The 21,794-nt window shown below is 33.4% G+C and overlaps 1 protein-coding gene across 2 annotated transcripts in view; it reads left to right on the plus strand.

Moving 5' to 3' along the window:
• CDH8 (cadherin 8) overlaps window positions 1-21,794 on the plus strand; it is a 147,654-nt gene that overhangs the window by 80,682 nt on the left and 45,178 nt on the right. For both annotated transcript variants that reach the window (XM_032195343.1, XM_032195342.1), the window contains exons 6-9: window positions 1,151-1,318; window positions 5,298-5,485; window positions 8,244-8,497; window positions 15,576-15,712. In XM_032195343.1, the coding sequence (XP_032051234.1) occupies window positions 1,151-1,318; window positions 5,298-5,485; window positions 8,244-8,497; window positions 15,576-15,712 (747 nt within the window). The remainder of the gene's footprint in view (window positions 1-1,150; window positions 1,319-5,297; window positions 5,486-8,243; window positions 8,498-15,575; window positions 15,713-21,794) is intronic.

The raw sequence follows: 21,794 nt of genomic DNA on the forward strand, positions 1-21,794 counted from the left end.
GAGATAATGATGTTTTTTTGTTTGTTTGGTTGTTTTTTTAGCTGATTTCAGTCCTCTAGATAGTGAACACAGAAATATAGGTGGTAACAACCCATATAATTCTGAAATATTCAATATTTAAAAATATTCAGCTGCAGGTACGGTAATTAAAAGAGTACATTTCTTTTTTACATTTTCATTTTTGTTTGAAATTGAAACTTGAATTTATTTTTGCCTCTTAGCCTCTAGGAAATGGTTTATGGTTGAGACAGTAGATAGGAATATTGAAATAACAGATTGTGTTAGTGTTATCACCCAGAGATACCCCAAAATTTTATACCTTAAAGGTCAGAAAACATAATTCTTTTGTAGACACTTATTAAGATATTTTAGCTTTTCTTTTACCTTTCAAACTATAGCCAAGGGATAGAGTGTTTCATACATTAATAGACAAATTAAAATACATGCCTAGGAAAAATATCACTTTATTGAATTAGTTAACTTTTCTTAGAGTAAAATGAAGAATACTAAATGTGGCGTTTTTTTTTTGTTGTTTTTTTTTTTTTTTACAATTCTAGGCCTGATTTAACTATGTAAATTATTTTTTTTTTATTATTAAAAAATAAAATAACAGTAGAAACTGTTTGCCTAAAAATAATAATGGAGAAAAAGTTATGTTACGCTTAATTCAAAAGATTCAAAAGCTGTTGAAATAATATTTCAGTGATATCTTGATCAGGTCTATGAATGAAAAAAAAATAATACTCTAACATCCTTTTTTAAAGTCACTTTATTTATAACAATGGAGTTATTTGCAGAATGCATCATTACAATTCCTAATTTATTTTTTTTATTTCTATGGGAGAACATATGATTTCTCTGGGAGGTAATAAAGAAACCATATTCTGTATCAAGAAAAAAGAAATAAGTATCACAGGTAGGAATAATTCTTATTTTTGACTGCGATTTCCTGGCGCTTTTGTTTAAACCAAGGTAGGTGACCACTAATATACTGTTTTGAAAGTCTTAGTTTCTTCTTTTCCTTGGTACTAAGAGGCTGGATCTTTAGCATTAAGTTTTTATAACAATATTAACCTACATTCATAAAAATACCTACAAAACTGAATTTGGGTCTGTATCTGACAATCTTCTCCCCCTGCCCCTATTCTAGCTATAATTAAAACAGCTCTTCCCAACATGGACAGAGAAGCCAAAGAAGAATACTTTGTTGTCATCCAAGCAAAGGACATGGGAGGACATATGGGTGGACTCTCTGGAACTACAACAGTGACAATTACACTCACTGATGTTAATGACAATCCTCCTAAGTTTGCACAGAGTAAGTGTCATTATGTGTTTGCATTATCCTGTATAAGAAAGGAATATACCTCTTTTTTTCTTTTTTTCTTTTTAATCCAGATTTTTTTTATCATCATATTGCCTGGGTTTGTAATGTAATTTAAAAATCTGTAGCTGCTACTGGAGAAAGATTAATAGTCCTCTGCCTGATTAAGAGCTTTAAGGAAGGAAGGAATTATGCCCATAACAGTGTACACAGCCCTCTGTCTTCCGTGTTATCTCTTGTACACAAAAGGGCTTGGGGAATTTTTTAATTTTTTTTATTTGGGTGGTTTTTGCTTTCAATGCAGTTGTTTCTAAGTGCTAGTTTCAGTTGCTTTTGTATATGCTTCCATCTCTTGCAGACAAAGGACACCATCAGTAAAAGACATTTGCAACTGATTAAAAAAAAAAAAAAAAAGGTTTGACTAATTAGGTAAAAATGAAGAAAACAAAGAAAAATAAGTTTTTACGTCTAGATAATTGTTGATCTTTAATTCCAAATCCATATTTACTACTGTAGTTCCAATGGATGTCTTGCTGGGCTAGGTTAAAATGATTTGGCATCATGCTGAGATTCTCTACAAGCTTTGTAGTCTATTTCAAAGATGAAGACAAAAAGAAAAAAGAAAAGGGAAGAGCATAATGACTGGATCGATTTTGTTTGGAACAGGTGCAATCTAATACCCTATTAGAAACTTACTTTTTTATCCAGCTTGTTCTGGAAACACTTGTTTTATGGTATTAAGAGCCTATATTAGGTTTGGAGAGAGTTCATATCTTGACTGTGTCATTTTTACTTTTTTAGTAGCATGTTTTTCTAACAAGGTACCTATGCACCGAATGTAAAATGATTTCTTTTACACAAAGGGCAAAATCCACTTTTGCCCTGTTCTGAAGACGTAAAGAGAGAAATAGGTGTCTTAGTACTCAGCATGTGATATATACTTCCCCATAGTCTAGAAAAAGCACATACAGATATATATATATGTATACAAAGAATTATTAAAAAAAAAAAAAAAAAGCAGAGGTAAAAGCTTATTCAGAAAAAAAATATATATTATATTACCTCTGCATAGTGTTTTTAACAGATAACTGCTCTATGCACAATAAAAGATGTTCTTGTTATAAAATATGAAATGCACGTATTTTTGACGTTGAGAACACATGGCTTGCACTTGTACAGTAGTATTTTCCAACACAGGATGACAAGTCCCTTAATAAAGTCCCTTAATAATGTGAATATCTATGGATGAGACTCCTGGCTGAACCATATCACCAGAACACAGAGGAACATTTCTTGCCTGCAGCGTACAGTAGCTCTAACTCTGTGACTACGCATCTACTTCTGCCAGCTTACCTGGCTTTTGTATTTGTATCAGCATTTTCTATGTCATAAAGTCTTTGCCAGCCAGTACAAAAAAAGCTGATCAGAAAATCAGCAACACAACTGGTACTAATTGGTACATTTGCTGGAGGTCTCAGCAGGAAGCACAGGAGTGAATGCATGTGGAGATGAAACTGTGCTTTCCCCGTGCAGCTTACTCATATCTGTTCTCCTGTAGTTTGGTTACAGTGACATGTTGACTGGCTAGGCTGAGGAAGACTGCATCACAAATCCCTGAAATATATTTTTAATGTGGAAAATGCAGATTAGTTTTCCTTTAACAAAGAGTGGGTTGCTGTCTTTGAAGCTGTTACAGCTAGTGGATTCCAGCACAGAATTCAAACTACCATCTAGGAATAACCACCCTGTTAGAACTCTGACAATTATGCAATTTCGTTAGGAAAATAATGCATGTACTATAGTTTTATGTTATGCATATATTGCATTTAATGAGGATGTGCCATAGTAAATATTTAAACTGGATTCTATTACAAATTCTGCCTTTTAAAACTGAGTATTCCGAGCATGCTGCCTAACATTGCAGATTAGTCATGACTCTAACCTTATACAAGAGCTGATCAAATCTGTAGCATTTTTTACACTGTTAAAGCACAGTTGGCATTTGCCTGGAAAGGAAAATAAGAAAGGATCAAACTTACAATAGAGCCTAACTGGAATGAAATAGAAATTCATAAGATGTAATACATGCTGCTTTCACAATAAATTGTAATGAACTCAGAAAGCACTGTGTTTTATCGGTTTATTGTTTCCAGGCAGGACAGAAATGTATATTTATGGTTAGATTTCAAAAAGTGTTAGCCTCCTGGGTTTTGAAAATGAAAAAGATGAACTTTCACTACTTCTGTGATCTCTTTAAGATCATTTTAGAGTCATTTTATAAGTCATTGAAGTTTTTAACCTGGCAGTTTACTGTAGATTATACTGAGAAGAACTGTGCATTGCTGTGAAAACCAAAGGGTTTCAAAGAAGAATAATGTGGATTTTTGGTCAGCTCTGAACTATAACATCTTGACAGAACAATTCATAATACTTGAGAGCAATTTATGTAAAAGAGTCACTTACATCATAATAACATTTTTACAGTATTTTCTAAGCTACGTTAATAAGTCTGAGAAAAAATATCAACCAGAAAATGCAATCAACTGCGTCTGGAGAGTCAAGCCACAAAATGTGGACAGCAGTATAAATTACAAATATGTAATTTAGTCTGTGCAGGCACTTTCTGTAGGATTGCTTTTCCTGCTTGTTGTTTGTGAGCTATTGGGAATATTCTTGAGGAATGTTGATGGTCCCAAATTGTCTCTAATAATTTAGCCTAGAAGCTTAAAACAAAACAAAAAAAAATCACTATAGGTATTCATGAATTCCTTTTGTTTTCCTTCATACTTTCAACTGTAGCAGTTGTAATTGGCCTACAAACAGTTTCAGCAAAAACACCAGGATATTTTGGCTTTAGAAAACTAAGCACTAGAAAAGCTGCACATTACACTAAAAACTACAAGTTGTCTTAAAACAACTGTGAAGAAAGAAAAGGACAAGTCCAGCACCATTTGTCATATAATATTTATATTGTTTTTACCGGTTTCATCTTCTAACCTTGAGTTCCTTTTTGATTGTTTTACTACTAAATATCACCACAGTTGGTTAAGTCACATACTAACTATAGCATCAAACATCGTAAATTACCAAGAGCCAAAAAAAGATAGGCATCCCATAAAGAACTATTGATGTAAAACATGCATGTCTTCTGTTTTCAAAGTGATGCTAAGAACTGCGAGGTGTAATAATAAAATGGGTATTTTGTTCTTTCTTTTAGTAAACTGCTTACCTAAAATATTAGAATTTCAAAATAGATTTTTGAAACATTTTAGGTCACATGGTTTGAAGCAAGTATTACAAAAAATAAAAATGCTGAGGATTTGAATAGCGCTTTGTAGTAGGATTTAATCTATACCTATAAACAAATAGGAGACACAGTAATGAATACAGTGGAAAAATATCGCTTCCTTTACAACTTAAAGTTGGTGAGTTTCCTTGAGTGTTTATTGAGGAGTTTCTTATTGCAAAAGGGCTTAAAAGAACAAAACCAGTTCAAATAAAAAGATAAGAGACAAAAAAAATAGCAAAGATCTGAAGTTTTAAATGGCACCTTTTCCATATTAGGTGAGTTTTCAGCAGAGCAAAAGCTAAGGTTTTGTGGTTGAATTCCATCAAAAATATAGTTACAAGTCTGTAAATAAAAAGGTAAGTTCAGCAGTATCTGCAGTAGACATCATATGACATATTTGCAGTGTTGAAAGTAGCTTAATATTTATGTTCAGCAGCAGTGAGAATCTGTGCAAGCAGGAGGCAGGGTACTACTACATTGAAAGAAAGGAACGTTCGTGTGCAGTAAACTGAATATTAATATGTAAGGAACATGTTTTGCTGCTTTCAGTAAGTAACCCATGTAAATGTTATTTGTATCAGTTGCACATCTCAAGTTTGCTTTGGGGTAGTATAAACAAATGAAGAGCACACAAGAGATACTGGAATCAGGTGTAATATTTGATCTTTTCCTCTTATTCTTAAGGTATGTATCACTTCTCAGTAATGGAGGATGTTGCTCTTGGAGAACCTATAGGAAGAGTGAAAGCAAATGACCTGGATATTGGAGAAAATGCTAAGTCATCCTATGATATTATTGAAGGAGATGGAATGGATATTTTTGAAATCACTACAGATGCCCAAACTCAGGATGGTATTATTAGAGTGAGAAAGGTAAACTCTATCTCTTAAAAAAATGTTTATTGCACATACAGCTACCCAGCTGGACTGTCCTCTGTGAGAACATGCTGGATTCTCAAGGATTCTTTTATCTGCAGATGAGGTGTTAAGCCAGTGAATTGATAAATGTAGGGGTGTATAAGCCACGTCCCTCAGAAGCACCATTTAGGTGACAAGTGTGGAGACCTCCATGGCAGTATTTTCTGTTCTGGACACACATTAATCTTGTCTGGTCTTCCTGAGTCCAGCCACTGCTTCACATGCTCAAATGATACAGATTTTGCTTCCTTGGCTCCAAAAGGGAAGAGTAGATCAGAATTTCCTTTGTTGGTGATGTACACTTTCAAAAAATCTCATTTGAGTACTCATCAAACACTTTTCTCTATGATTTCATTTGTTGTATAGTTGGGCAGATACCATTCAGAGAAAAAGTATCATAGCTTATTATTTAAATTACCTGATGAGTAAGAGGCTAAATCTTCCAACTTTTCTCTTGAATTCTCTTTGCTCAATGAATAATGATTTCAGTGAACCTTATCAAGGACATCAGTACTGTTTAACATGAGAAATGCCAAATTTGGGCTGTAGAGAAGGCTACAACTCTGTTACCTTTCTATGCTTACACAATCTTGATGTATGCAAGATAAGGTATTTATGAATACACAACAGAAGGAACACCCAATTATATACAGAAATGTGGAGAAAGACAGCATATCTAGAACACAGTTCAGCTATTCAAGCCAATGAAACTGTAATTACAGGCTTCATTTTCATTATTTTGGGGGAAGGAAAAGAGAACAGATTCCCCTGCTGTGTTCCAAAGAAGGATATGAATATAACTCATAACACTGGCATGGAGGGTTTTAAATATGTAGCACAGAGCACTCTAAATGATTCAGTGTTGTTTTTTTTAAAAAAGGCGTGGCTTTCAATGAAAAAACGTACCTGAGTACCTGAGGGTAATTAATATTCAACTTGTACCTGTGATTAAAGAGGTCAGACAGAATGATGGCTGTTGGAAGTTTTTATTTTCTGTTTCTCAGTGAGGAGGACAGAACTCTAGAAGTATAATAGTGTAATAAAATTATGTATATTTATCTAAAATTAGATCTGTTATCCTAAAGAGAAAATTATGATATACATCCCTGATCTTCCTTGTTGTTATTTATTGTATGCTGTGGCCTCCTTTGTACACTAAGGCAATTAGCCTTTTGCCCCAGTTCCCTTGGCTTTATTTCATAACTAAGACTGTAACATAATGTTGTTTCATATATTTTGACAGCAATAATCATTTTGTTTCTACTACAGTAGATGATGTATGTAGGGTACTGTTCACCAGTAGATTTTCTCCAGCATAAATGCATGAGTTTTAGACAATGCAGAGTAAATTTTCAATACGATAGTCTGATTAAGAATGACTATATGTATTGGGGTACTGTCATTTCTGTAAAGCGTATGAAAAGTAGTTGAAAAAAAAAGATACAGTAGCTATGATTAGCAAATTGTGAATATGCTGATTTATAAATCACCATTCATAATTACAAAAGCTTGCAAATTTAAGAGCTGCTAAAGAAGCAAGGTTTTCTCATGTTTACTAGAATTTGTGAGAAAGAGCAAATCCCACTAGAGCTTGATTCATACCTGAAGAAAAAATCAACAAAATTCAAAAGTATACATACTGAAGGCTTTGCAGACTTCCTGAAAGAGTTTTGTAATTCCTATTTGTGTTCTTGCTAGTATTTGCATTGCAGATTCAGACAGATTCTGTGTCCTTTGCTTTCTATCCCTGGAACATTGTAATGCAAATCTTAATATCTTTCCAGTGCTTGGCAATTTGCATCTTTGAAACTTGAATCATTGTGAGACACAAGAGAATTATATAGTGAATATACTGATGTGCTTCATGACACAAAGTTGAATCTCCTATAATGAAAAATTCTGATATTCAGAAGTGTCGCAGATTTGGTTTTTATTTGGTATTTCATTTCTTTAAATCCACTGTGTTTTCATCTTTTATGTTTTAATATGAAGCTGTAAAATAGTAAAAACAATGGTGACACGGAAGGTATATTGTAAGAATAAAGTAATCGGTTTCGTGTTTCTCTCTCTGAAAAAAAAATAAGGTACAGAAATAGGAATTGCTACAATTGTCAGAAATTCCTGAGAGATGTCTACCTCATTTAGCCCTATAAACAGAAATGCAGAGTTATCTGAAGTGCAATAATATTGAAGTACTTTCTTATATGATTAGCTCTAAATTTTTCCACCTAACGCCTCTCCTGTCCAACAAATAATAATTGCTAGTTCTTTGAATTTCTCACATAGTTCTGGAAATAATAAAATATTTATTCCTTGTGGAGATAATAATTTTTTATTTTTTTCTTCTTATCTACAGCTAACAAAGCACTGATTAAGTATATTATTAGTATGCAAGTCATGCCATCATAGGCAAATTTACAGTATTTATCTGATATGTAATTGTAGTAGTATTATTCATGAGAGAGAATATTGTGGTAATTTTTTTCTGAAAAACAAGAAAACAAAGAGTATTGTTTTCTCTTGGTTAATGAACAGATTATCAATATATGCCTAGAAAATTTGCAGGTTGAATTTTTGCGAGTGGGAAGGGGATGTATTAAAACTCACTGAATGTGATTAAATACACATGACTTTCATCCATCAGCATTATATTAATTTGCTCTTTCTCTTTGGCCATTAGTAAAAAGACATTTATCTTTGTCATTCTGAACAGCCACTGGACTTTGAGACCAAAAAATCCTATACCCTGAAGGTAGAAGCAGCCAACATTCATATTGATCCTCGCTTCATCAGTGGAGGACCATTCAAGGATACAGCAACAGTAAAAATTGTAGTAGAGGATGCTGATGAGCCACCAGTCTTTTCATCACCTACTTACCTACTGGAAGTGCATGAAAATGCTGCTATTAACTCTGTGATTGGTCAGGTGACTGCCCATGACCCCGATGTGTCTTCCAGTCCTATAAGGTAGTGCTACTCTAAAGTTCTCATAGGAAAACACTGCTGGTAGTATACTAAGTATGTTTTCCCATACATTGTATGTATGTTCTCTCTCTGTTTTATTTCTATAAAATACTGGCATAGGACTTCTTTGTTTTATGAAGTGTAATGCTTATCAGTTCAGGTAATTTCCAAAATCACAAAAATATTCCTTGCTACATGAATAATCTTATAAAGCAGTAAGTGTGCAATGAAAATAAGAAATAGGGGGGTATAAGGTCCAGTGGGGTTGGCTCATCAGTGTATATCTCTGCGTTTACTTTAAATATTCCACTAGTTTCTGCACTAACAATATACTGAATTTGTTCCATGTAGTTGTAAGATTGTAAAACCATATTTAGTATTCCTTTGGCTAAACATATTCCTGGTTTAATCATAGAAAGTCAGAAATGATTATGCCCATATGATTTTTACATCTTCAATTTGCGATATTTTCCCTTTTTGATCTAACTTGAGCAAAATCTCTTATTTCCGTTTCATCAGATCAGTGTATTTTCTATCTCATTTCATGAGATCACGTTTTTCCCTCCCCTTTAGTTAAACAGTGACATGACAGTTTTCAAACCAAATTTTACTATGTATAGTACTGCCTGCTAAAAGCATTCTGAAATGAAACACCAAAATGTCAACTTAATAGTAAAAGTATATTTGGAGAGTTTATTTAATAGTCATCACTGTACATTGCTGCCATAGAGAATATAAACTACACAAACAGTTGTCAGTTGTGAAGATGATGCTTATGTACATTTTCTAATCATTATCTTTGTTGCAGAGCCAAACTTTAAACCTTTATTTAGGGGGCCTACATGTTGCATAGCATATTTTAGTATTTTCAGAATTAGACATTCAGAATATATTAGAACTTGTGCATGCAGATGGAGTATCTTGCCTGGAATCATCCTTTCAAACCTAGCAAAATTTAGCATTGACTATCAAATATTGCAACATAAAATTAGTAATTGAATGATATACTTGCTACTGCAGTACACAGCCCAGTAACACATGCTTACTCTGTTTTCATACCAGAGAAGCTCTCAGGACAATCAAGGATGGTCATCAGGTCAGAGAAATGGAAAATTAATAAGAGTAGTTACCCAGGTTAAAATAGTGTTGAGTAAACAGGAAAAAGTATAACACAGAATGCACACAGTTTGATCTATCACAATTTAAGCAGTGGCTCCATCCCCAATTTTATTACTGCTGACACTGATGTGTGAAGAAGGGCTTGCAATGCCACTACAAAACTGGGTCTTTTGAAAGGTGTGTGAAACCAGATGTGGTGGCAGCAAGTTGGCTTTCTTCAAATACTTCAGCTTGATACTCATCATTTCTTTTCAATCAAGCCTTAGTTCTTTGCCTCTTCCACATTCTGTTCTGCATTTGGCTTTGTCCTATGCCCCTCTGCTCCTTGAACGTGTCCTCTTTGTTCCTATCTCCATCTGGCTTCAACTCTGATTCAGTTTTACCTTGGCTGTTTTGCCACTCTTGCTCTGTTTCCTTGCTCTTCTCTAATCCTGTCTCAAACTCTGAGTAGTTTAGCTCAGCTACAGGCATTTTTATACCCTGAAATTGAGCCCTTTCATTCTCTTCAAGGCCAAAAAATTGAGATGTGTAAAATCTTTACCACATCTCCATTTTTTTCATCATTTTAAGGATCAAAGTATTTTCAAACTTTTGAAAGGGAAAGGATTTCATATGTGTAAACAGAATTAGAACATAATTATTTTATCACATCATACAGAAACAATTGATATGCATGAAAGAGAATGGGCAAAAATTAATTTCATTGAAACAAAAATGTCTTTGTAATTAGTATGATTTATATCTTATTTTAATATATATATATAGTAATTTAAAATTTTATCTTGTAATTTTTCCATGGCATTGGCATGATAGATAATTAAGGAATACACACAATTATCTATGCAGCTTCCTTTTTTCTTCTTCTTTGTTCATCTGATTAATCTGGATATATTTGTGATTGTTCTGGAAAGACCAAATCCGGTTTTTGCATGAAAAATATTTCAAGGCAAAAAGAGAATTTTTAAGTTATTAATTTTACTATTATAGAAGCAAAAATATTCATGAGAGGTAAGCAGCAAGCAGAAATATACCTACTTTCTGGTTCTGGAAAAAAAAAAAAAAAAAGGAACATAGATTATGGAAAAAAAATGGAAACATTTTTTTGGATTAGAATGTTTCATTTGATTGTATGTTTCAATTTTTTATTCTGTTAGTATATCAGGAATATGATGTAATTTATCTGTATCCATCTATTTTCTATGATACACTTTCTAAAATATCAAAAACAAGTTAGAATTTTTGAAAAACAGAATTAAAATGTTCTGTTCTAAAAACAAAGGAGTGTTTGAATACTGCCTTGCCATTTTTAATGTGTTTTCCTTAAAATAGAATTTTTGGAACCAAAAAACAATTGCATTTCAAGGAAAATATATTTTTCAGTATGTATCTGTTCTGTTAATATTTTGGTTGGACAGAGTTTTTGTGTACATTCGTTATAAAAATCCTAGCAACACAAATCACCTTAGAGAATCACCTTATATGCTACCTATACTGCATCTGCTTCACATTAGTTTTATACACAGTCTCAGTATACTCAGAGTATTGAAGTTTAATAAATGAAGTAACACATGGTTGTCTCTGCATATGGAATTATTAGTCTGATAATTGACTCACAAGAAACAAACAAACAAACAAACAAAAACAGTAAAGAGCTTAGAAAAATTATAGGAAACAGACTGGAAAGAAACTCTTCTCCAATGCTTCTTTTTTACAAAAGTGTTTAACCTCATCCAGTACGACTGTGCTTTTTTTTGTTACACTTGCTTAGAAGGGATGAAACATATCGCCTGATCTCTTCCTCACTTTATCTGAAGGGCATAAAGCCCTTCGTAGATGAGTGAGCGGGTTTATAGGTGGGTTACCAGTCTGGTTCTCAATAAGCCCATCACAAGGAAATACCCCAGTAGGGTTATTATGCAACACCATGTTGAATGAAGGGTTGTGACTCTGGTTATTGGTCTGAAATCAGTCAAAGATCTTTGAAATTTAGGCATTTTTAGATGGATGGGACTAAAGGATGCATATGTTGCATGATACCTTTCATATTTTTGACGTTTAACCATAATAGTGGAAGAGCATCTTTGAATGACTAAGTGATAATACAGTGTTTAGTTGAGTTATGATTTCATTATCCTTTTTTTCCAGTGAATGTGAACCATCTTTTCATTTCAGCTCTTAGGTTAGTCCAAATATATCATGTCTTTCATAACCCAGTGCTATTTTCATAAGCAGCAATATTTTCCTTTTCTCTTTCTTTGCTATTTTGCTGTGCGTATTCTTTAATATATAAACTTTTAAACCTGATTGTGAAAAAGATTTACAGATTTTGTTAATAATTGTAGACATGGTCAGCTCACATTTTACCACATCTAGACCACATGCATCTCTCTCAGCAATGAAATTAACCAGAGGATTCAGCTGAGCTATTTGTAAAACTTTGCTGTAGTTTAGTAAGGGTGGTACATCCTGGCTTATTGTATAATAAGGCTTGAAAGATCATTATCTATTAGCATACAAGTCTAGTGATTCCAGTAGTATTTATTTCATGTTTCTCTTGTTATTTTATAACCATGGTCTTTTTATTTACTTTTATTTTTTATTTACTTTTTTTTTTATTTTTATTTACTTTTATTTTTTTTTACTTTTTATTTTACTTTTAATTTACTCTGCAGTAAATTATCTTGGATAAAGCTTGATCCAAGTGCATAGCAAAAAGCATGAGTAATAATCTTTCTTCCTATACTGTCTCTGCCCTCCTATAAATCATTGCCTTTCAGTGTCTTTCTCTGTGGAGAGATAAGCTTCACTGTGGCAGGTTTTCCCCGTTCATATTGGAAGAGATTTCATCTTTGGCAGTAGTGGATCATTTTCTTAATTCACAGCAGGCCTTAAAAATCTAGATACGTTATTTTCTGCCTCCCTAATGGTGCAGCTGTTTATCAGTCACTAAGTAGCTTGTCCTGTCTGCCTGGCATTAATAAACAATGGTGATTTACCACTGATGGGGTATCAGTCTTGCGATTCAAATCTCAGTAGGTGCAGCAAAAAAGGGTTTCAGCTCTTATTTAGATTGGTTCAAATAAAGAATAGATCAAATTAAGTCATAACAGCAGTATCAGTAGTGTGGGAGAAAGACTACGAATCACTTTAAATCTTCTGTTAAACCACTATGGGATTGTTCCTATAATTGCCATAGCAGACCTATAAACTAACCAAAACCTCCCAATAACCTGCACTGGTTTTATGGCAATTTTAACAGATATTATTTCCCAAGATATTCTTTTCTCATTTTTAGAGAAATGTACGTTTTATGTTCAGCTTATGGATCTGACAACGCATTCCCATTAAAAAGAGTTATAATACCATTATCATGAAAAGGAAACTGAAAGCGTACTATTAGTATTCCCAAGTTTATGACTTGGCAAATTTCGTTTTTTATTTGTACCAAATATTTATCAAATTAAATTCAGGAGAGGGTTTTACCTCTATGTAGTCCTGTAAACCTGTGAAACTTTCATTAAAAATGTTTCATTTTGAGTGCTGTTTTTGCATTGTGAATAAATACTGTTGGAATGAGATGAAATGCAATATAATAAACTCACAGATATTTAAAAAAACATTGATCCTTAGAGGAAAAAATGCATCTTACCCACAATTAAGTTTATGTCAAGCCCAAGTTGACTAAATAGCATATAAGCATTTCATATTTTATTTTCTTTGTGGATTGTCAGAATTCATAAAAGTTTGGTACTCTGATAGTCACTTCTGCATAAACTTCAAGAATTAAAAGATTGGCTTTAAGTAATGAGATCTTAAAAATGAGTTACTTTGATTGTTTTCTGTTGTTTTGTTTTGTTTTGCTTTTTCTTGATTACAATTTTAAACCTCTAAGTTTAAACCTGTAAGTCTGTAAGATATTTTTTATCAACTTCACTAGCACCAGAAGTTTACTTCTGATACTTAAATGGGAACTAAAGAGACATTAAAGTAAGGTTAAAATACATTTTCAAGTATGGTTGCCTAAAGTTAGGCACCTACATCTTTATTCCTCCATATAAGTGACCTGATTTCAGAAATGCTGAGGGTAGTACAGTTGATATTAAACCATTGAGAAGTGATATGTGGAGTTCACTAGAAAATCAGTTTACTTGAATGTCCAAATATAGATGTGCATGCCTATCTTTAGGCACTTGAATATACTTGAAATTTGATTTCATATTTTTGTATTGTACTTTTTAATGAAACTACTAATTTTTAAAGTGAGTAAAACTAGTTCTTCTGAGAGTTTAAAAATAGAAAAATGTCTAGCAAATCACATTTTCCTTGTTTAACAGGGGGATTCATTTGTAAGTCCATTATTTGTTAAGTTCCTTACCAGTGTGTCTATGCTAGTCTTGATCTTTGGTAATAACATTACCAAACGTTTGTTAACGTTTGCACTAACTTTGTTGTAACTTTGAACTAATTTTTGAAAATCAATTGTATCTTACTGAATCCATTGCACAAGCACCCTAATTGCAACATTATCTTTTATTCTAAATATGAACTTATTATCTGACATTGAAATAAAAAAGGTGAACTTTGACATCAGAATCTAATGCTACACATGCATTGAAAGCAAAGGTGTTTTGTTGGAATGAGTTTGAATTATTCAGAATTTTTTATTGTGGCATATAGAGGAACTTCAGAATCAGATATATATATTTTTTTAATTTCCTTATTGTAACATAAAACAGTTGCATAAGTGATTTTCAGATAACTGTGCCATTGACATTGTAGCAAAATATGTTCTCACTCTTTTATCCCTGAGTTTAGCGGTATGTGTGAAAAAAGTAGAAGTGTAATGAGAAAATGGCAGTCTGAGTCACTATTCTGGCCACTACATAATGTAATCCAGTCTGACACTGTATCCTAACTCACCCTATTATGCCTAGATATAATGCAGAACAGATGCAAAATTGTCAGTGCGTGCTGTTAGGTTCTGTAATACATAGACACAAAGGCTTAAAAGGCTTTTATATAAAGCCACAGTTAGGATTCACTAAAAACCCTTGAAGTCAATTTTTATTGAACTATATCAATAGTTCAGTGATAAACTCTTTCATTTTGTATCTTTTCCTATCACAAAATTGGAAAGCTTAATTTTGTGATTTAGTTTCCTTTTACAAATAATACATTAATAAAATAACTCTGAAAATGGGCAAACATAAAAGCTTTCCTGGAGATCCTGTCCTGAGTTTTAAATCATCATCCTGCTTAATGCACTGTAGGAGCAATCTATGGCAGCTCTTTCCTCTCAAGCTGGCTCTGTTTCGGCTGCATAATTTACCTGGAAATTCACATTTGCAAACTCTGACTACTTGTCTGATAGAACTTGTTTTGTTAAAAATCAGTGATGTCAGTCTGTAAAACAATCGCTCCTTCAGTGTTTGAAGTGTTCTACAGGTAAACGGTGATTCACTGCCTTCTGCCCATGGAGATGCTTGAACCGTAACCAAATAATATGCATGGTGAATAGTCCATGCTTAATTAATCTGAAATTGGTTAGTAAAATAACATCATTCAGCCTTTTTAAAAATAACCACGAAGCCCACCATTTTTGTGTGCTTAATACATTACTCTTGAAATTATCAGCAGTTACTGTGAAATACCATAGAAACTGTCTAATAAATGTGATGGATTGTATAATTAACTGTTGATCAGCACCGTTTTTCAAAGATGTTACCTAGTGAACCTGAGGGCATTTTATGACCTTCATACTGGGTATACAGCTAATTACTCCTTGGGCAATAATAAATATTATTTTTTTTAGTCTCAGTTTGTCATTTTGTCTTATACAATTGAGCTTCTCAATCCATTTTGCTATAAAACTGCAGCTCTCAGAGGGCTCCATAAATTGTCTTGTGATTGTATGGACTACACCAACTTCATTAAGTAGATTACAGGGATGTCTATTTTGTAGGTTTTCCATTGATCGCCATACTGACCTTGAGAGACAGTTCAACATTAATGCAGAAGATGGGAAAATAACTTTGGCAACACCACTGGACAGAGAAACAAATATGTGGCACAACATAACTATTGTAGCTACTGAAACTAGTAAGTATTTGTGACTTTATTATTTTCTGTTGGCTTTCTAATTAGTTTTATCAGTGCATGCAGTGGAAACTGTATATAAGTAAAACACTGGATTTTTAAAGCACACATTTTTTGAAAGAAACCTTAATTTCTGATAAGGTTCCATTTCTTTTGGTTTTCAAAAATGTACTTGTTTCTGTGAATAAAGTAATATAGAGTTTGAAGGGATATACAAGGACATTTATAGAGGGTGTATAGGGTTAATATAGGGTAAATATAGAAAAACAGATATGTAGTGAGTTATAATAAGGCAGAAGAAATAAAACTTTGCTACAGTTGAAGTAAGTTGTAGAGTCAATGCAAAAGTTCTTAATGCTGAGAAATATTTTGTATCGGTACCTTAAATGATTAAGCACGTGGGTATGTTGCATTAAAGTAGCCCTATTTGATATTTGATTTTTGGAAGAATATATATATATATATGTTGGGTATTAATAATTGGGAATAGGAATATTTGCGAAGAATATCCAAAGGGTGCACTGGAACATGTTGCCCAGAGAAGCTATGAATGCTTTGGGCAATCTGGGCTGGTCAGAGGTGTCCCTGCCCCTGGCGGAGGGTTGGAACAAGCTGGTCTTTAAGGTCCCTTCCAACCCAGAGCATTCTGTGATTCTGTGATACATGTAAATAAATTTACTCATATACAGCCATAACCAAAACCACATATTACTCTGATCTACAAAATTATTGTGACTGATCAGTACACCTAATCACTGGCAGTCAGGAGCTTCACCCTGTCTGGGGAATAGGGGTTCTAGATTTTAGTCAAGAAGAACTCTTGATTAATTTGGAATTGTGATTAAGTGCTGGTGGCAGGATCTGATAAGACATTATTATTGATATCAGCATTAGATTTTAGACTATAAATTTGACTATATCAACATGTTGAAGCAAAAAACAAACAAACAAACAAACAAAAAAGCACAAACAGATACAGGAAGTAGGTCAGTCATCCCTTGTCTTCATAACTCAGACATAAACTAAGAAAATGTTTCTGCTAAAGTTTCTATTCTGTGATCAATATGTATGCATAATTCCTGCAAGTGCATGCACACTTGACACATTGTCATAAGAAAGTTTGTCTTCAGAGCTTGATGAACTACGCTGCTAATTCTTGCATGTAGAAAACACAATGATGTTAATGCTTGCTTCTCCCCCAGAGTATCTTTTTTTTTTTTTTTTAAGTATATAGTATTATGACAACTTTTAGTGCTCAGCTTCATAATATTGTACCTATGAATAAATGAATGAATGGGAGATCTCTGGTACTTGCTTTTAAAAACGAACATGTTAGGAATATGAGAGGGATAACTGACATGCATGCATAAATGACAAAGGCATGTCTGAGTAAAAATAAGCTCTCAACTTATAACTCCTGTAAACTCTATTCATGCAATCTGCCTTAATAATTTGTGTATTTCATTGCCAATAGTGCAATTGTGCCAACAGTGTTCTGTTAATTGCTATTAAATCTTGTGGGCAAACACTACTTTGATAAATTAGCAAGAATACTTTCTGCTGGCAGAAAAGCCAAGCCAACACAGTGAATCAAATTGCATAAAGAAAGAAAGCAAGCTCCAGTTTCATAGAACATTTTTTTGCCAGGTTAATATCAAGCCACTTAATAATTCTGCTGTTTTTAAAGGAGAAAGATATAAAAATCTCCATACCAATTTTCTCAAGACATGAGAAATCTCAATTCATGAGATCTACAACTAGCATTAAAATAATTATTAGTTTGTAATTCAAAGCTTTTCAGACACTGAAATAAAAAGGTGTAAAGTAATTTTACATTTTATTTCCTCCAAAAAGTCTAAAATGGAAAAAAAGAAAAAGAATAAATTTTCAAGAATCTTCTCCAGTTCACTTTTTTGATGTGTATCGTGTGATTGTATGTTTGTATTGGAGCAAAGTTAACAGAATTACACATTTCTAAGTCACATCAGAATTAAGTGTGCCTCTTCCTTCTTCAGATTTCAAAAATGCAATTATTACTTAAGAATTTTATAATTCTTCTCATAAAACTTCATGGGAGCCTCAGCACCTATCACTGTTGTAAAATAGCCTCTGTTCAGACTGGCTACAAAAATAATAATGTCAATCTTGTTCTAAGCATTTGAGTTCCTGCTGATGGATGGGTTGGTGGTTTGTTTGTTTTTGTTTGTTTGTTTTCGTTTGTTTGTTTTTGTTTGTTTGTTTGTTTTAGCATTCCTAATAGGATTATTTGTCAAGAGCTGAATTTCATAGACTACTATATCTGCTTATTTAAAGATAAATTATTTTTAAACTCTGCTTTCACTGATAGTAATATTAATATAGTGCTGATTTCTCCCATAAAAATAAGGATGTCAGCATCATTCAAGCAGGAACATTTTCTCTACCTACCTTAGCTGCTTTCCATTTCAGTTCTGGGCTCACCTCTATTTATATAGGCAATGATCAGTCCATTTCATTGCTGAAACAGTTGCTTTCCAATCATAAGCCATGATATTTTTTTCTTCATGGTTCCCAGCCTGGTGGATCTTAAATATATCCTAATTTATCAACACTTTCATAGATAAACACCAAGTTTTACCAAAACATAAATCACTTTTTCAGAACTTTGTGCCAGTACATTACCTGCACTTAAATTTGTGCTTTAAGCACAAGTCCTTTTTGGAAGTTTTCTGCTGTCACCATGAATAACATATTCATTTGTATCATCCCTCAGTTGTCTTGGGTGGAGAACTTCCAGGACAGGATTGGTCTGAGTGAATTGAGTATAACTTCTGTGTTTTCATCTGGCTTGAGGATGAAGTGATTTAGATTCAGACTGGCTGATCTTTATGAAAGCAATCTGCTTTGGAGTGCAGGTGGATAATTTTAAGCATGTTACTTATTTTTAATCTTTCTGAGTGACCTAAAATGTAATCTAACCTTCCACGTCAAGAAAAAAACAGGACTTTTTTCTTTAAGTACTTAACAGGCAAAAGAGCAGTTTGGCTTATTTTTTTCTGTAGGAAGGACATTTCCTTTCCCTCCTCATAGGCAAGTGTCTTTTCTAGTTCTAATTCAGAATACATTAATGCTATTGGTGCCACAATCATACTCTGAGACCTGTGCAAAGTGATACATTTTGGAGGGTGGCATTTTCCTGCTTTTACTTTCCCATCACTGGCTGACTCCTTCTAATCTCTGTGAAGCAGTTCATAGTTGTTGCTTTCATTGTATGCACAGTTACATACCTACACCCTTTCTGGTGTATTAATATATACATTTTTCATTACATATTTTAATTAATAGTTACTTCTTTTTAGTTCAAATTTTCCCTTCTCTACTCATGTAATGACTTCACTATATTGATGAATTATATCACAAGGATTTGTAAGAAAAGAGAAAATTATAAAGAACTTTGACCTCATTGAAGGATTGCTCTGAAATACAGGCTTAGAATTCAAAGAGAAAAATAATAGTCTATTAATGTTTATTGCAAGAGGCATACTGAAAATTATTAAAACTTTGAATTGATTCTTAAATTTTCTTTCTACTTTGCCATGAATCCAAGTTTACTCTGCTGAATGAATCTGGAGCCTGAACTTCTAGGTGATTACAATGTAGAGTTTCATTGGCAAAGTGACCTTTCTCTCAGGGTGTACCTTTTGGTCTGTGGATATGAAAGGTGAACTTTTTCTGTCACTCACTGGACTTTAAATAGTGGATTAATGAGATTTCTCTTTTTTTGTTGTTGTATGTTTAAGACTTATATGCCTGAAGGCTAAGGAGCTTAAAGTTGTATGCCAAGGTTGGGAGGGCTTTTTTCAGCTAGATGCATGAGAGAATGGGGAGTGGATATAGCCTTGCTTTGTAAGTCAGGGCTGATTATGCTGCTCATATGTTTGGGCTCTCTGGAGCTAAGCCCTGAACAGGAAAGGAATCTGGGGACATATGCAAGTATTCTCTGAGAACCTGCATTGCTGTGCAGTAAGAATGAATGATTAAATTACAGGCATTTCTTTTGATGCCTTTTTTTCTTTTTTTTTTTTTCCCCCCAGTATGTACAAAGGCTCGTCACATTTTTGTTTCTTTGGTACTTTTCGAATTGGAATTTTCTGACATTCAGTAAAATCCAGTAAAGTCAGGATCCTTAAAGTCATATGTAAACCCATTCATCTGAACACACACATACATTTTTTTTTAGTTTGTATAAGGTACAATTATAGCTATAACTACTGTTCACATTGACATGCTTGTGTTGCTTGCATTAACTGGTTAGCAATTTTGCTGGGCAGTGAAGCGGAGCAGAGTTCAGGCTGAGCTAACCTCCTCAGTATTCTCTCAGTTTCTTGTACCGGTTTTGTAGTACTTATCAAGTTATGTGTTGTCAATGCTATTCAGCTACTAAAAGAAAATCAAATAGCCATGATTTATTTATTATAACATTTTTGCTACATTTTCCACAGATTCTGAATAGAGTTCGTTCTGATCATTCAAGCTATCAGATTGTCACACATGTACAAGGTATATAGTAATTATGCTCTGTCTTCTTTATACCTCCAGATCCATAGATTCCCATTTCTATATTCTAATGTCTGTAAGAGCCACATTGCAGATATTTCCTCAGCATCCTTACTGTATGTCTGATTAATACTAAGGAAGTTCCCTATACTTCAGTCGTTGCTTTTTAATTGATATAACAAGAGCGGCAATAAATAGAGAAAAAATGTCATTTGAAATCAAAGTAGAGACTTATCCCTGAGAAGCTAACTTAAGCAAGAAAGAAGTATGTTAGTAACATAACTGCATAATATTCCTCCAATTTAAATATGAATATCCTGATATTTTCATTCTCATTCCACATAAACTGTATCTGAGATTTGTTTGAGACACAGAATTTCAGTTCTTTAAAAAAGAAAGAAAGAAAAGAAAAGTATACATCCATTATTAACAATGCTTATTTGGTATTCTCTTTAAAAAGTGAAGTAATCATTTTCTCAGGAATATGTGTATTACATAGTGGAAATTCATTTAATAATATCACATATCTCAACAAGAAAAAATAAATATATTCCAATTTGCAATCAAGATTCGCAAATGAGATTTGTGAAGAACACACCAACAAATAACAGAAACCATGGCTCACAAACTTTAAAGACAAATAAATGATGATCCCTTTAAAGTTCTCAAGTTCTCCTGAAATAACAGTGAGTGGGCTACTCAAGATTTGTGTTTTCTTTCTAGCCTTTTTATGACTATGAGCAGCACTGGATTTCTGCAATCTCATTCAGGTCAAATCTCAGTTAAAGTTTGTCAAGAACACAATGAGCATCAGTATATTCAAGCATAGACAGGTTACTTTACAATTAGTATAGACTCCAGCCTTTTCAGATATACTAGGCGATAGAGAGATGAAACGTGCATCCATTTGCTCTGTTTCATCATGTTACTCGAAGGCTCTTCCAAAACTTCTCTCTTTTCTCACACTGTATCACACGCACAGACATGCAACAAGTCAGCAGGGGAATTACAAATCCATGCAGGCTGGCATGGGAGAGGATGTTTGTTAGCCCAAAACAATGCTTTTAGCCATGTTTTGTATTTCTGAGTGAGGTTTTTTTAATGAAATTTCTCTTTCCCATGTTCTCCGGGCAGTGTAGTCATGGAGCTATTATTTTGACTTTGATTGACTGCTTTTATCAAGTGACCCCTGATATTCAGCTATACTTGCCAGACAAAAAGCATACCAGTGGGGTAATTAGCCCTCACCTTCCTCCACCACAGTGTTTGGCAAAGTACCAGAACTGCCACAACTAGTGGAAATTCTCATGAATTATTAGTCAAAACAGAAGATGAAAAGATAGACAAGATCTTGAAATGGAAATGGTAATTTGACCACAATAAATATTTTCCAGGCATAGAGCATAATAATCTCAAGGACAAACCTGTGGGCTCTATCTGACAAAGGTAATTACCAATACCAACTACATTCTTTAGAAATGAAGAAGTATGAGGCAATTTTATCACCTAATGGGAAAGGGCATAAAGCCAGGAAGACTTTTTATGGTTT

This window comes from Aythya fuligula, chromosome 12 (genome assembly GCF_009819795.1).
Source record: "Aythya fuligula isolate bAytFul2 chromosome 12, bAytFul2.pri, whole genome shotgun sequence".
Classification (NCBI taxonomy): Eukaryota; Metazoa; Chordata; class Aves; order Anseriformes; family Anatidae; genus Aythya; species Aythya fuligula.